The 14,369-nt window shown below is 39.5% G+C and overlaps 1 protein-coding gene across 4 annotated transcripts in view; it reads right to left on the bottom strand.

Annotated features, from left to right (window-relative positions):
- The window catches only part of MAST2 (microtubule associated serine/threonine kinase 2), a 258,995-nt gene that overhangs the window by 131,126 nt on the left and 113,500 nt on the right, over window positions 1–14,369 (bottom strand). Inside the window, exons 1-2 of one of the 4 annotated variants that reach the window (XM_075003274.1) lie at window positions 12,411–12,740; window positions 8,671–8,877 (exon numbers count right to left, since the gene is read on the bottom strand). The exons of 2 other annotated variants lie outside the window; for them this stretch is intronic. In XM_075003274.1, the coding sequence (XP_074859375.1) occupies window positions 8,671–8,877; window positions 12,411–12,460 (257 nt within the window). In that variant the 5' untranslated portion in view covers window positions 12,461–12,740. Of the gene's footprint in view, window positions 1–8,670; window positions 8,878–12,410; window positions 12,741–14,369 lie in introns of those variants that run through there. One more of the 4 variants, XM_075003275.1, reaches the window with a different exon arrangement.

Here is a 14,369-nt window from a genome sequence, read left to right as displayed (position 1 = left end):
GGAGAAACTAATCCCAAGTATGAAACTGGTATAATGGCAGAAGAACAAAGAGAATCTCATTCTAAACAAAAATTATCAAAAATATTAACCCTTAATTCTCCAAAGTGAGATGTATATAAGAATTTATGTAAAGTAAAGCAATTTTATATGAAAATGAAAATCACCAAAATAATACCTACTCAAAATCCAGAAGTTTCACAGTATTCATGGACTACGTTCAGAAACTGAAGCTGCCCTATGATACACTATGCCTGGATTGGTGAACCTACATTTGCAAAAATAGCATTAAGGCACCTGTGAAAACACAACAATTATTCAGCACATTTTAAGCAAACAGAATCTGAAGTGCTGCAAGAATTTGAACTGGAAAGTAGCATCTGCTACAACAGACAAAGCAATTTCCAAATGTTACAGAGCTATTCATTAATCCCCAGACATGTGTCAAATAGGAAATAGTAACTAAAATAAACTCTCCAATGCTATGTCAAGTAACCTTACACTCAGAGGGAACTGAAGCAGTGACAAATAACATACTGTTAAACGATTATACTATCACCATTTCTTAATATACCTTTATATAGTTAAAAGTAAAATTTTAAAGGACACTCCTCAGGGTTAACAATCTCAAAATTTAAAATAAATATAAATTCCCCCATACTTAATCACTGCCCTGATCTCATGAAGTCAATTCATTCCTGAAACCAACAACTTCATCCCTAATATGGGAGTGGCGTTCTCTGTGATTGTACATGCGCGTATCACCACAAACCCTCCTCAATTCTGTTTCAGGGCCATATCTAGACTTGCAACATCATTGTTTTTGTGAGAATATTAACAGGTTTTAACTAACATGTCCATAAACAAGATTTTGCATCCAGTGTAGGCAGGGAACTCTTCTTTTAAAATGTGTTACCTGGTTGTGGTCAACCCCAGGGTTCCCACTAGGGCCGATTAAAGTTGTGTTAGTTAAAATGTGTTTGCTAATACTTTTGCAACCATTGCTAATTTTCGGTGACTTTATAAATTAAATGTCGAATTCTCCCTACTGTAGAATAAAATTTCCTCTGGTTCAGGCACCCAAAACAAAGCCCTGAACACCTCTAAAACAACAGACTACGAAGGCCCATAGCAGCAGATCGGACCTTGCAGTGGATGGGGGTTTTTTCACACATCCAGCACCTGGGGAAAGGGGCTCTTTCATCTCACTCAGGGTGAGTAGCAGCAATGGATGTGGGCTGGAACAGACCACCCAAGCAGCTGCCCAAGATAAATTCAGGTGCCGCCCAGCTGATTCGTAGGCCGCCCACAGTGGGCAGTGTGTGTTTCGACTGGTGGTGTGCAGCCACACATACCTTGGGGAGAATAAATTTTATCTGCACCATGGATAGAACAAATTAGAGGGAACACTGGCTGGAATCACACCTTACCACCAAACTGGAAACAGCAGCTCCAACACACTGTACAAAGTGACGTGGACAGCCCCAGAACAGAGAGACATTTCTCCTTCCCTAATTTCCTACCCTTACAGAATATTTTCAGGACCCTTGCTCACAAGAACAGAATAGATCTGATGAGAGAAGGGGATAGCTAAATGAGCAGTCTCTCTCTCTCTCTCTCTCACACACACACACACACACACACACACACACACAGCGCGCTGACAGGTCTAAATTTAGGTCTCTCAGCTGTACCAGCATCCATTTATAAGACAGGTGGGGGTGGGGCAGTTTAAGCAATCTTACACAGTTTACGAAAGATTTTAGAATACATGCTATTTCCACCTTCTAATTTGTTACTGTGATTAAATGCATGCTTTCTTCATGAAGTCTGAATCCATATGAATACCAGAAATAAAAATCTATAAAGTAAGATCAGTCTTGCAAAATTCTACTTTTATTTTGTTCAGGTTTGCTTGCATAATTTCTGGCCACCAAGGGCAAATTTCAGTTTGATGCCGCTTTTATATTGTTTTATTTAAATAAAGTGAAGTATTTGATCATCATCCTATTAAGGCTTAATTGGTAAATTTTGTACGTGTACTAAGATAACTTCATGGCTATTTTGCAAAAACTATATAACACTAACAAAAATATTATCCCCAAATATTTTAAAAGCTACAAAATTTCTGGTAGGGTCAAAAGTGTAAAAACACTTTTACAACAAACAGTTGTAGATTTCAGAAATGTAAATGAGAACTGTTTCATAAAATCATAGCTATTGGGAAGGGAAAAACAAACAATGTGCTATTCAGTCTGACATTGCTACCACCTATTCACGCCTCCCTTTGAATTTGCAAAGAAGGATTAATTAAACCCCAGTTCATTCTCACTAACATTTAATTTTTCCTACTTTTGGAACTATAGCCCCACACCAAATGTGGCCTAAACTGAAACACCTAATTCTCATATCTGTTTTTATCACACCAATACCCACATACATTTCTAGAGCAATCTGAATCCAAACATGTCTTGTGGAAAGTATTATGTACAAATAATTTGAGGGTTGTTGTTTTTTAAAGTTTTTTTTATAATCTCAAGATTCATCTTATTTGATGACAATTTAATACACAATATATTTTAAAACAATTTAATGTCATGTATTGAGTAAAACTGGGTTCACTGGCACACGAATACATTTGGCTTTATAACAAGTGGGCAATTCATACTGAAGTACAGTTGTGAAATACAGCCAAGTGTCATCAGGAAATTTGATTTGCCTCGTACCTAGAGAAGCATGTGACGAATTCAAAAAATATATACTCATTATGTCCATTTAATATCTTTGAGAGCATTTACTAGCTTCCTATTGATAAACCTGCAGCTAAAGAGGATCCCAAACCACATGTACAACTTCTGCGACACTTCACTAGTTTACCCATTGTCATGTCCCTCAGTTACTATTCTGACCCCTTTAAGTGGTCATAAATGACCCTTTTTTTTCTGTTAAACCTAGGGTATAAAGTATTTCTGTTTCTAATTAGACTGCTTCTTGCTGAAGCCAACAGCCGCTATCACGAGCTGTAACGGAGCACTGATGTCAGTTGTACAACAGCTGCTCATCTGTCCATGCAAAAAGAGTACAAACAACATAAAATAGTGGAAAGAAAAGGGGGAATATGAAGTACCAATGGTCAAATGTGATAAACATCTAACATTAAAATGTAAACTGTTTTAGTTACTGGAAAATGCAACTCTTAATCCCACACACAGATATGGAAACTCACTGCAACCTAACCGACCTGCGTGTTTTAAACGGACTAGATCAGTGACAGTAAATAGCTTACTAGGATGAACCTTTGCTGTAACTCAGCAGTGAGAATACTCAGAGCTGGAATGGTAACCAAGTAAACAAAACTACAACAAAGAAGGAGGGGATAAAACAGGATCAAGAGTTGCACAGGTGAAAGTAAAAACTTACCAAGAACATAAATAAAAAGTTACTATTATAGAACTGAACTTGTATAATGCAGCCACACATCCCAAAATCATCAACTGTTTGGCATCCAGGGAGCAGATGGCCAGAAGATCTGCATATGTGAAAATTATAATCATGAACAGACCCTAGTAAAACTGAAACAGAACTCAGTCTAGACATTTATAGTGACTATTCCTATCAGAAAAATTATTCACTGACCCATTTGTCTTATGGCGGAGACTCTTGAAAATTTCTGACAAGCAAAGGCACTGTCTTACGGTTTGATTTTTTAAAGTATCATTAGCCCCCATGCCAAAAGTAATTCATTTAAACAACATTTAACACTTGTCTAATTTAGATCATACCACATGCTGCTTACCAGTCTAACTCTGATGTTTAACAGCATTAAACTACACTGATTACATCTGATTGAAAGTGATGCAGAATTTGCCCTGTACGCTTGTACAAGTTTTTAAAAATTGAAATATGATGAAAACACTTAAGCTTTATCACCGCTTTGTTGGTCACCTTTCAAACATGCTGTTCGCTCTGTTCTGTATACTACCAAAATGAATGTCACATGTTATTCGCTACAATGACGGACCTCCCCAGAAGCCAAAAGCTGAGCAACAACTGGGCTTGGTCATGTCTCCATTCTTGTGCACAGCAGTCCAATTGCAGGCTCAGTCCACATCTCATCACTTCTAAACAACTTGGTTCCAAAATAATAGATTTCAGGTGCACTATATTTCACTCTCCTCTTAACAATAGCATGGCTCATTAGGTGAGAAGCTCTGTAAAGCTCTTTGTGATGAAAGGTGCTGTACGACTATGTCCTGAGGTAAGTTTGCTTTGGCACTGACTGAGTCTAAGGGTTGCCCCAACCAAATCTACAGTCTGTAAGTGAATTAAAATGGACTTTCCTAAATTTACTTGTTGTCCTAAACACTACAAGAGACTGAGCAGGTACAAGGTGGTCGCTCACGCCTTCCCCATTTTCTGAAATGCCATATGGCTGGCTTCCCCAGGAGCAACCAATCACAGAGGTCATGAAATAATGACAATCTCTGAGAACAAAGGTGGACTACTTCTACTGACAGCACATTAGCGAACAGCTTTGGTGATGCTGATGGCTACATGGGAGTACTCTGTAATGGCAATACTCTGGACCCATGGCGAATCACAGGAATCTTCTGTTTACAGTGTGGATATCTTTGTGCACATAAGAATCCTTTAAATCAAGAACTATGAACCAGTCGCCCTGGTTCTATGTGAGGTTACTGGAGGCCAGAACGATCATTCCAAATCTTAGACAGCAATAAAAACATTGAGCTATCTGAGACCTTACGTGGACTTCCAGCTTCTTTTCTTCTAGGGGAGAGGGGAAGTATTTTGAATAAAGTATTTTTCCCCCTGTGGTGCATTAGTATCAGTTTTATGGCTCCCAGATGCAGGAGGTAGTCTCGCAATTTCTCATGAGAAGCGTATCTCAAGTGGGATGGCAAAAGTAGAAGAGTTCTACTGCAAAATTAGGGTCCTTCCACATTCATGTAAAGTTTTGGCAATTCCACGGTCAAAGGATTTTAAAAATAGTAAATTTCGTGAATTTTAGCTATCTGAAATTTCTAAATGTTGTAATTGTAGGGATCTTGACTGAAAAAGCAGTTGTGTGATGATCACAAAGTTATCATGGGGTGACTGTGGTACTACTATCCTTATTTCTGTGCTGCTGCTGTTGGTGGCAGCTCTGCCTTCAGAAGTGGGTAGTTTGAGAGCAGTGGCCGCTAGCCAGCAGCCCAGCTGTGAAGGCAGAGCTGCCACCAGCAGCAGTGCAGAAGTAAGGGTGGTGTGGTATGGCATTACCACCCTTACTTCTGTGCTGCTGCTGGCAGGGTGCTTCCTTCAGAGCTGGACCACCTGGCCAACAGCCGCCACTCTCTGGATCCCCCACTCTGCCGTCAGCACAGAAGTAAGGGTGGCAATATCACTAACTCTCTACAACTCCCTTTTGGGTCAGCATCTCCAATTTGGGTAATGTTGGTCTCCCACGTGACATCTTACAGTACAAGTTAAAAGCACACAAGACCACCGGATTTCTTGGGCCATGATGTGTTTTTCATTGCCACAAATTTGGTACATCACTATGTATAACCAGCATTGATTAGTTCCAGAACCCATCTACCTGATGTTATGAGGTGCCAAGCATGGAACAAACAGTCACCAACTGGGGTACAGGAGTCCTGACAAAGTAAATGTAGAAGGGGGACAGTTTTGCAACTCTCAAAGTCTTGTCAAAAGGATATCTTGGTAGGTTGCTATGACAGGGAGGAATGCACAGGATATTACACTTAATATGTTGCATTTGCTGGCATTTCTGAGGTGGTTCAAAAGCACTCTGATGATAGAACGATTAGAGGTCTGGTCATTTTATTTAAGGTTTGGTCCTGGGGTATTTCTTACATGGTGCTGACATATAAACACCCCATGAGCGAAAGGATGCTCTTGAGTGTTTGAGGGAACAGAATGGCTCTTTTTTGACTTCACTGAATAGGTTATTTCCCTCAAAAGGCACACCCTCGACAGTGGGTTAGAAAATTCCAAGTTTTAGAAGCCAGAGTCTTATTATTATGAACACTGATATCACAGAGAAGGCTGTAAAGCCAATCTAGACAGCAATTTATGTTCGTTGAAAACTGCGTAGAATTGAAGTCTGTCTTCCTAGGGAACTTTATGGGTGAATTCCGAGATCTTATTATTATAATTTAATAAAAACCATAGTTTCGCTGCTAAAGTTGATAGCTCAAAGTGAAATTCTTTCTTCTGAAGAAAATTCTTGTCCTCCTTATCAGATTATGTAAATCTGAAAAATTTCTTGCTCATTTGTGCAGATGATGGCTTGCAACACTCAAGAGTGCAGAGCAGGGTATGGAAACAAATATTCTGCTTTGTTAGATATCACAAAGTATTCCCTCTCTGTTTTCTTGGGAGTGGGAGTGGGAGCACAAGTGGGTGAAATATAGAAGACCATGTTAGCCAGTTCTAAGATAGCCTCATGAACTGGTAGTGTCACCTTACCAGAACCAACAATCTGCATCATGTCTAATAGTTTATGATGGTGTCCCGCACTTCCTTTGGGGGAATTTGGAGAGTGTCTGCAATTTTCCATAGGAGGTGCTGGCACTGCCTTTAGTTGTTGGCTAGTGGTAGTCAGACCAGTATGACGATTTGTTTGGCAGGCAATGATAAAAATGATGATGATCTTACCAAGGTGAATGATTCTGCCTGGTATGTCAGGTTGTCCATTTTCCTCAGATAATTCATGAAGGTCTGATATTCTGTCCTGCATGGGGAAGTTTTTCTTGGCTCCTGGTATGACCCAGCAAATCCAGGATGTCATATATACATATCCCAGGAACTCCCCATTAAGGACAAAGTGTAGAACCACAAGGGAAATAAGACAGAGCCTATGGGAGAGGGTACCATAGGTCTCAAGCTGTGCACAGTACCCGCTGTGTGAAATGAAAAATGCCCATGAAATGCTGGCTCCTCTGTCAGGGCTGAATGCCTGTCATGATGGGGTGGTAAATCTCTCTCACTGTCACCAGCCTTAATGGAAGAGGAGGAGGAGCTTCTATGTTGATGCAGAGAGCTGTTGGCATTGATGCTTTGTCTGGTAGACAGTACCATAGAGTGGCAAACTGATAGTATAGGGCATCATTGGTTAGGACCCGGTCCAACAGTACTGGCAATTCCAGATTCAAGTAGATGGCACTGCTCTCTTGGCAGCATATCTAGCACCTGTACAAAACAGTGGACTTGGCTTGTTTCCCTTATTGGCACCAGTGATAGTGGCTTTTCCCCAGTCTTGAATATCAACAATCCCTTCTCATAAATCAAGTATCAGAGGGGTAGCCATGTTAGTCTGTATCTGCAAAACCAAGGAGAAGTCATGTGGCACCTTATAGACTACTAACAGACTTCTCTTACAGACAATGTAGGAGGTATCTGTTGCCTTCTTTTCTTCACTGGTGCCAATCTTGACCATACTCCTTCAGGCAGGGCTGGTCTCAGAGCATTCTTGCATTTCAGTACCAAGAAACCAGAACTGTACTTCCTGTGTGCTCCTGGTACTCCAATGCCAAGGTGCAAAGTTTTACTGTAGTGTCAGAGAAAAGCCTCTTTTTGGATGATAATCTGAGGAGAGATTTCTCTTGTTTCTTGTGAGAATGTTTGCTCTTCCCTTCCTCATGCTTTTGTTTGGAAGAGGAATCTTGTTTGCTGAGATTCCTCCAAAGCTGGAGACAACTGTCCTTAGATGGATTTTTCTCGCTGGCACTGTCTAATGTGCATGAATATCTGATGAGCTAGGATTGAACTGGGGCCTTAAAGAACAGTCCACCATTAATCTTTTAAGCCTGTGCTTATGATCTTGATGGGTTCTGGTAGGAAAGAACCAACAGATGCTGCATTTACAATGGATATGAATATCCTCAAGGCGTAAGAGGCACATGCCGCATCACTGACTAGCTCGGGGGCAGGGCCACAGAGCTTTCAGAGACCTAGACATTCTATGGACCCCATAGATGATCCCAGGGGGCACCCAAGTCCTCAGGGCAACTGAACTGCCTATGATCAGGTTTCAAAAATTATTTATAGCTTTAAAATTTGTAGTTAGAAGAATGCCAGGGAACACTGCAGAGATGTAATCTTGGACTATAGGCAGTAGAAAGAAACTGGAGAGGCAGTCAGCCTATGCTGCCATTTATGACTTTGCTTTTAAAGCACAAGGAGGAGAAGACCTCAGAAGTTGATCACCATTAACAAAAATCTTCCAGTCTTCACATATGGAGAAAATGTGTATCTTGAGTGGAACACTCAAGAGATGATCACTCAAAGAGCTAAGAGAATTCTTACATTTGTCCTGCAATAGTACAACAAGGTTTAAGAAACCAAACAACTTTAACTACAATAACAATGTAGAGTTAGTTTCTAAACGCATATAGATTTTATACATGTGCTTCATGCATGTATATGTGTATTTGTGTCTCTGTGTGAGTGTGCGCGTGTACACATACATTGCTTTTTTCCTTATTCTAGACCTTTAGTTGTAGATAAGTTAAACTGGTCAAACATGCAAAACAGACTTTTTTTTTAAGGTATTATTCATTTAAATTAATAACTAATAACTAATGAGAAGTTTAGAAGTTGTTTACACTGGAACCAAATTGTTAACTTGTTATTTTATATTTTCCTTACCTCCACTGTAGCGGATTGCTGTAGCATGGACTAGAAGGGTTGCTCTGGGGTTGTGGGTTCAAGTAAAAGACTAAAGGAGAAGTAGCAAGAGCACAATCCGCACTAAGTGGGATTTTAAGGTGTTGTAGACCTGGAGCAGATGTAGGAGAGAACACGTGCTGATGAACATCGCTTCCTCGGCAGTGGGAGTACAAAGGAGAGGAGATTCTGACAAGGTACCACAGTAGAAACAATCAGCGTCAATGTCAAATGTTATAGCTTTAAGTTGTAAAACAAAGTTATCAAATAATTATTTTAAGTAATTTAATATACTAAGTGGTCAAAAGTCAGCTATTTTAAATCAATACCTGAACTTAATATAAAATAATCCAAATGTCACTGGTAACCAATGCAATACTAACTCAACATTATCTTTCCACTGTGGAGATACTTGATGTGCAACTGACCAAACCTTCCCTGCTACATATGCAATCTAGTTATAGGTGCGTCAATCCCAGGATATGAAAGGGACATGGTGATTTAGGTACTAATGACTGTTTGATCAATATATGTTAAACAATCTCTTGCATCCTGCATTTTGCTGTGACACTGGGATTACCTTCTCCAGCCCTAAAGAAGAGTTCTGTGTGGCTCAGGTTTGTTTCTCTCATAAACCAAAATTGGCCAAATAACAAATATACTCACCACCATGGTCCTCCTGCATATGAAGTGTTTGAAATATTGTGAAATGCACAAATTAAAATTCCTTAAACAGAAATCATTTAGCACCTGTAGTGTTTCACATCTTCAAAGTGCTTTACAAACATTAACTAATTAAGCCTGACAACAACACTATTCTCATTTCAGTGATGGGAAAATGAGGCACAGAAGAGTTCTGTGACCAATCACAGCAGATCAGTTGCAGAACCAGGATTAGAATTTAGAAGACTCCCAACTGTGTGCTCATTTCTCTTAACTGTATAGCTTCTTCAGAGTTAGCAACCAACACATACACATATACAAAGAGTGAGTAGGTAGATATATCAAAAAGTTGCAAAGTTAGCCTTCTGCATAAATGTAAAAAAGATTTAACACTATTTCACTGAACTATACAACAGTAGTCATCCTTGGCATGGGAGAAGTAGATATTCACCTATAAGTAATGCTACACAAAGAAAAAAAAAAATCAAGGGAAACTAAAATAATTTTAATGTATTAGTTTCTAATATGATATGAAAGTCTTTTTTTACTCCAGATTTGTAGCCCAGTAGACAAAAATAATCTGTGTACATTTACATGAGAGAAAATCACAGCAATAGCAACATAATGGGTTTTCTCTTAATTATTACACTCCAAACAGCTGCATTCCCTGTTGTGACAAAACTCTGAACAAAGTTTAGAACCAGTGCCGTCTGGAAGGACCTTTCATAAGGTATTTCAAAAAAAATATTCTTTGAAGAAAAATATTTCATTTGCTACCAACATCATGGTTATGCTAGGCCTATTTACATAAATCAGTATTCAATTTACCAGTGACAGCTACACATTAGTATCTAGAACTGTTGTTTTGACCACTTAAGTTTCCTGAAGACTAATTTGGATAGAATTTTCATCATGGCCAACAAATAAATTATCTTCATTTGTAGGCACAACTGGAATATTAAGTTTCACATAGGTACTAATACAACTTTATCCCACCGTTTCAAAGGTACATAGGCTGATACCAGAATTAAAAGAAAATTTTTAAATTGATATAAACTATAAAAGCCATCCTTAAATAAAAACTATGACCCTCGAGAGTTTACATGTCACAAAATGAAAACTTTTGTGCCCAATCCCCACATTTACAGTCATACCCCAAGATACACCCACTCGAGTTATGAGAATTCGACTTTACAAGGAGTTTCATTTAATACCCCTACTTCAGCTTATGAGGCATTTCTTCACATTTACGAGGACTGATTTGGAGGCTGGCAACTCTGGTAGGCAAGCACTAAGGGGATGGAGTTGGCCGCATTGGTCTTGACAAAGAGGCCGTGCAGGGGGGCGGCGGCACCCTGAGAGAGGGCAGCAGTCTGGTGCGGGGAGGTAGACTCACCTGAGTCCCGGCAGTAGATCACGCCACTCTGCAAGACGCAGCCCCACACAAGCGAGGCATTGCCCCTTGCCAGCAGGGGCCCCCTGTGCCTGCCTAGCTCCCCATGTGGCCAGCCCCTGGCAGTGCCCCCTCCTCGCTTAACCTAAGCTGCACTCAGGCCAGGCTGCCCCCCCATGCCCTGGCCACCCTCTTGCACCGTATTTAATGGGATTTGGTGGTGTTTTAGCATAAACAGGGGTAAATTTTGAGGCTCAGGAACGCATACAATTTTTTCCCATTGAAATTAATGGTAATTACATTTTCAATTTACGAGAATTCGCCCTAAGAGGAGTTTTTCAGGAACGAATTACCCTCGTAAGGCGGGGGAAGACTGTAATCCATACACACACAATGAAGGCTCAACTGCTAATTATTTTGATTTGGGACACACTGCACAAAGTATGCTGTAGACAGGAGTGGTAGATGCCAATGGTAAAGATTGTGAATTCTTTGAGGCAAGGACTACATCTTTTTTCTGTGTTTATACAGAGCTTTGCACAAGTGGGTTCTTGGTTCATAGCTAGGACTTTTAGGTACTACAAAGTGGTATTATTATACAAATAATTAACATATGTTGTATTAACTAGGTATAGTTATTAACCTAACTTTGCTTCTGGTAAATAATAAACAAAGTTCCACCTGTTCTATTCAAAACATTAAATACAGTACATTTAGGGTGGACTTTGAGCATTGTTACTTTGAACCAAAGGTTGCATGTTAAAGTGCTGAAATTATTCATGTCTGCTAACGTTCCCTGCTTTAAAATTCCCTAATCAAACCAAATGCATCTGCTCAGAAAGTTTCTGGAAATCACCAGTAGTAATTTGCATTTAAACAGAGGATGGGGTTTATAATCTGTTGACAGGAAGTTTGAACCTTCCTCCTCTTCTTTAGGTCACTGACTACATAACAGATTACTTAGCTTCCATGCTTACATCCATACACTCTTTAGATGTAATTTCTTCAGTTTGTAAACTCAAAATAACACTAATAATGACTTCTCATTTCAAAGTGCTTTACAAAGGAGACAAGTATCAAAATAAAAGCACAGGTCTCTATAATTAAATTGCCTAGAGTTTTATGTTAAGATGAAAATTTCAGATAATACAGCATAAAGATTCTTATCTCAGAGGACTACAGTATTTGGAATGTATTATTTCAAAAGGGGGGCACCAGCTGCTTTCAGCTTTGTCACTGCCCTTATTCTGACAGATTAAAGTTGATTTCCCTTTTAATCTGTTTAAATAACCCTTTTTTAAATAAAAGAATGCTAAAAGTGTGAAGAATGCTCTGTTTTAACCAGTTGTTAATCCTGTGTATGATACTTTGCACATACTTGGTGAAGATTTAACTGAATATTTTTACAACTATGATAACACCATTAATCTGGCAACACTTCCACTTCTACTGCAGCATTCACCGCATAGTTTTGGAAAATAATATTTCCTATACAACAGCCAAATGACAAATGTGACTGTGATAAAATCTTCCCTCAACAATAAATCCTCCTCTAATTCAAATCAAGATGACATTTGTTGGCCATGAAAAATTCTGGGTATTTTTCCTGATAGTTTTCATCTGCACTGTAAAACTTGAATTTTTTTCCCCCCACAACAGTTCTTACTGGATCCGGAGAGATGGGGCTCCAAGTCTCTGTTGCCTCCGCTTCATCATTGTACTTTCTGATACACTGTTTCTTCTCAGAACAAGAGGTTTTAAGCCAGAAAGGAGAATCTGTTTCTATCACTCCCATACAGAACAGCCAACATAATATCGAGCTCTTCATATATTGCCAGTGTCACCACAGACTTCACGAATTCAGTAACAATCCAGATTAATCAGCCAGCTCATGTCAAAATTAATTATTTTTAAAGACGTGTTCCACAAGTCTATTTATAGCATTCATAAACAGGAAACGAAGCCCACCAGTACACAGCACTAGGACTGAGACACCAACGATACAAACTAAACAATCTGATCCGTCATACAGACAGCAATGTATTAGTGACATCACTCACACTTAGAGCACAGCAAATCAGCAGCAAACTTTTCCTGAGCTTCAGACAGCGGGAACACGTTCACTCTCAGTGAATCACAAGAAAAAAAGAAGAACCAGAGCAAGAGATGACATATTAAAAGAAATTCTGGCAGAAATCTCACATACCAGCTTGCAAATTCATACTGTGATAGTACAGTCATTGCTCCCAACCAGAGTCCCTGGGAAAGTCATGATCAGAGCAAACAGCAGCTGTTCTTTACTGGGGAGGAAACATGTGAACTATACCATTTTTGGAAATCAAACTGTGTAAGAATCTTTAAAACTTCAATCTTAAATCATTCACAATGTATTAATTAATCAAACTATTAATTTTACCAAACAAGTTAAAAATATCAGGAGCAAATATATAATCAGATTATGTTGTAACTATTTCTTCTTTACGATCTTAAACACTCCAAAGACAAAACAGCTACAGACAAGCTGTCAAAGGCTACTGAGGGCACTTACAAAAACCCAAAGCTAAACTTGATGATTATCTTGTGTAAGATTCAAGAGGCTTCCTTGTATCCCTTAAACTTGGAGTCTTGCGTTTTAGTTTTCGAAGGGTAATTTCTATCATTAACTCAAGTCCAATTCATGCTATATGCACAATTGCCAATAGCTACTGTCCATCTTTCCCAAAAGAGATTATCTGCAGAAAGTGAGCTTTCCAAACTAGCATTTCACATGAACATCTTCGCCAGATTTTAATTAAAACACTCTGGCTGTGTCTACACTACCTCCCTCCTTCAAAGGGAGGATCCTAAGTAGGGTGTTGGGAGTTTAGTAATGAAGGCCTGCGCTGCACATGCAGCACTTCAAATTCCTTCCCGCAGCAACTTTGAAGTTTTAAACTTGGAAGTACCAGCTCGCGTCTTGCCACGATTCACCCACCGGTACTTCGAAGTGTCGGAGCAACTTCGAAGTCCCTTTACATTTTGAGGGGTAAAGGGACTTCGAAGTTGCCCTGGCACTTCAAAGTACCGGCGGGTGAGCCGCAGCTAGACACGAGCCGGTACTTCCAAGGTTAAAACTTCAAAGTTGCCGCAAGGAGGAATTTGCTTAATGAAGTGCTGCATATGCAGCACAGCACTTCATTAATAAACTCCCAACACCCTACTTAGTATCTTCCCTTCGAAGGAAGGAGGTAGCAGAGACAAGCCCTCTCTCTAACAGATTGTAGTGTATTTTTAAAGGAGTATTTACAAGTTACAAATATTTACAAAAACTACCATTTATGGTTCCTTGTTGGATAGCAGGTCAAAGCTGAATAATATAGTTTTCAATTTGAAGCCTTCCGCCGGCATGATCCAAATTGCCAGGGACATGCCTGTCTTTATAGGAGCACCTTGGCTAACACCTGTGTTCCACATCAATGAAGAATTGTCACAGCCTAAGAAGTGAGACCTGTATGCCCAGAAGGAGTTTTCTTGACTACTGGTCCTCAACTGTGGACAATATCAGGATCACCACACTATTCAGCACGATCACAGCAAAACGGAAAACCCATTTTCCCCACAATTAGCACCACCCACAGCAAAAACA

The sequence above is a fragment of the Carettochelys insculpta genome, chromosome 9 (assembly GCF_033958435.1).
Source record: "Carettochelys insculpta isolate YL-2023 chromosome 9, ASM3395843v1, whole genome shotgun sequence".
Lineage (NCBI taxonomy): Eukaryota > Metazoa > Chordata > Testudines > Carettochelyidae > Carettochelys > Carettochelys insculpta.
This window is presented reverse-complemented; position numbering and strand designations above follow the sequence as displayed.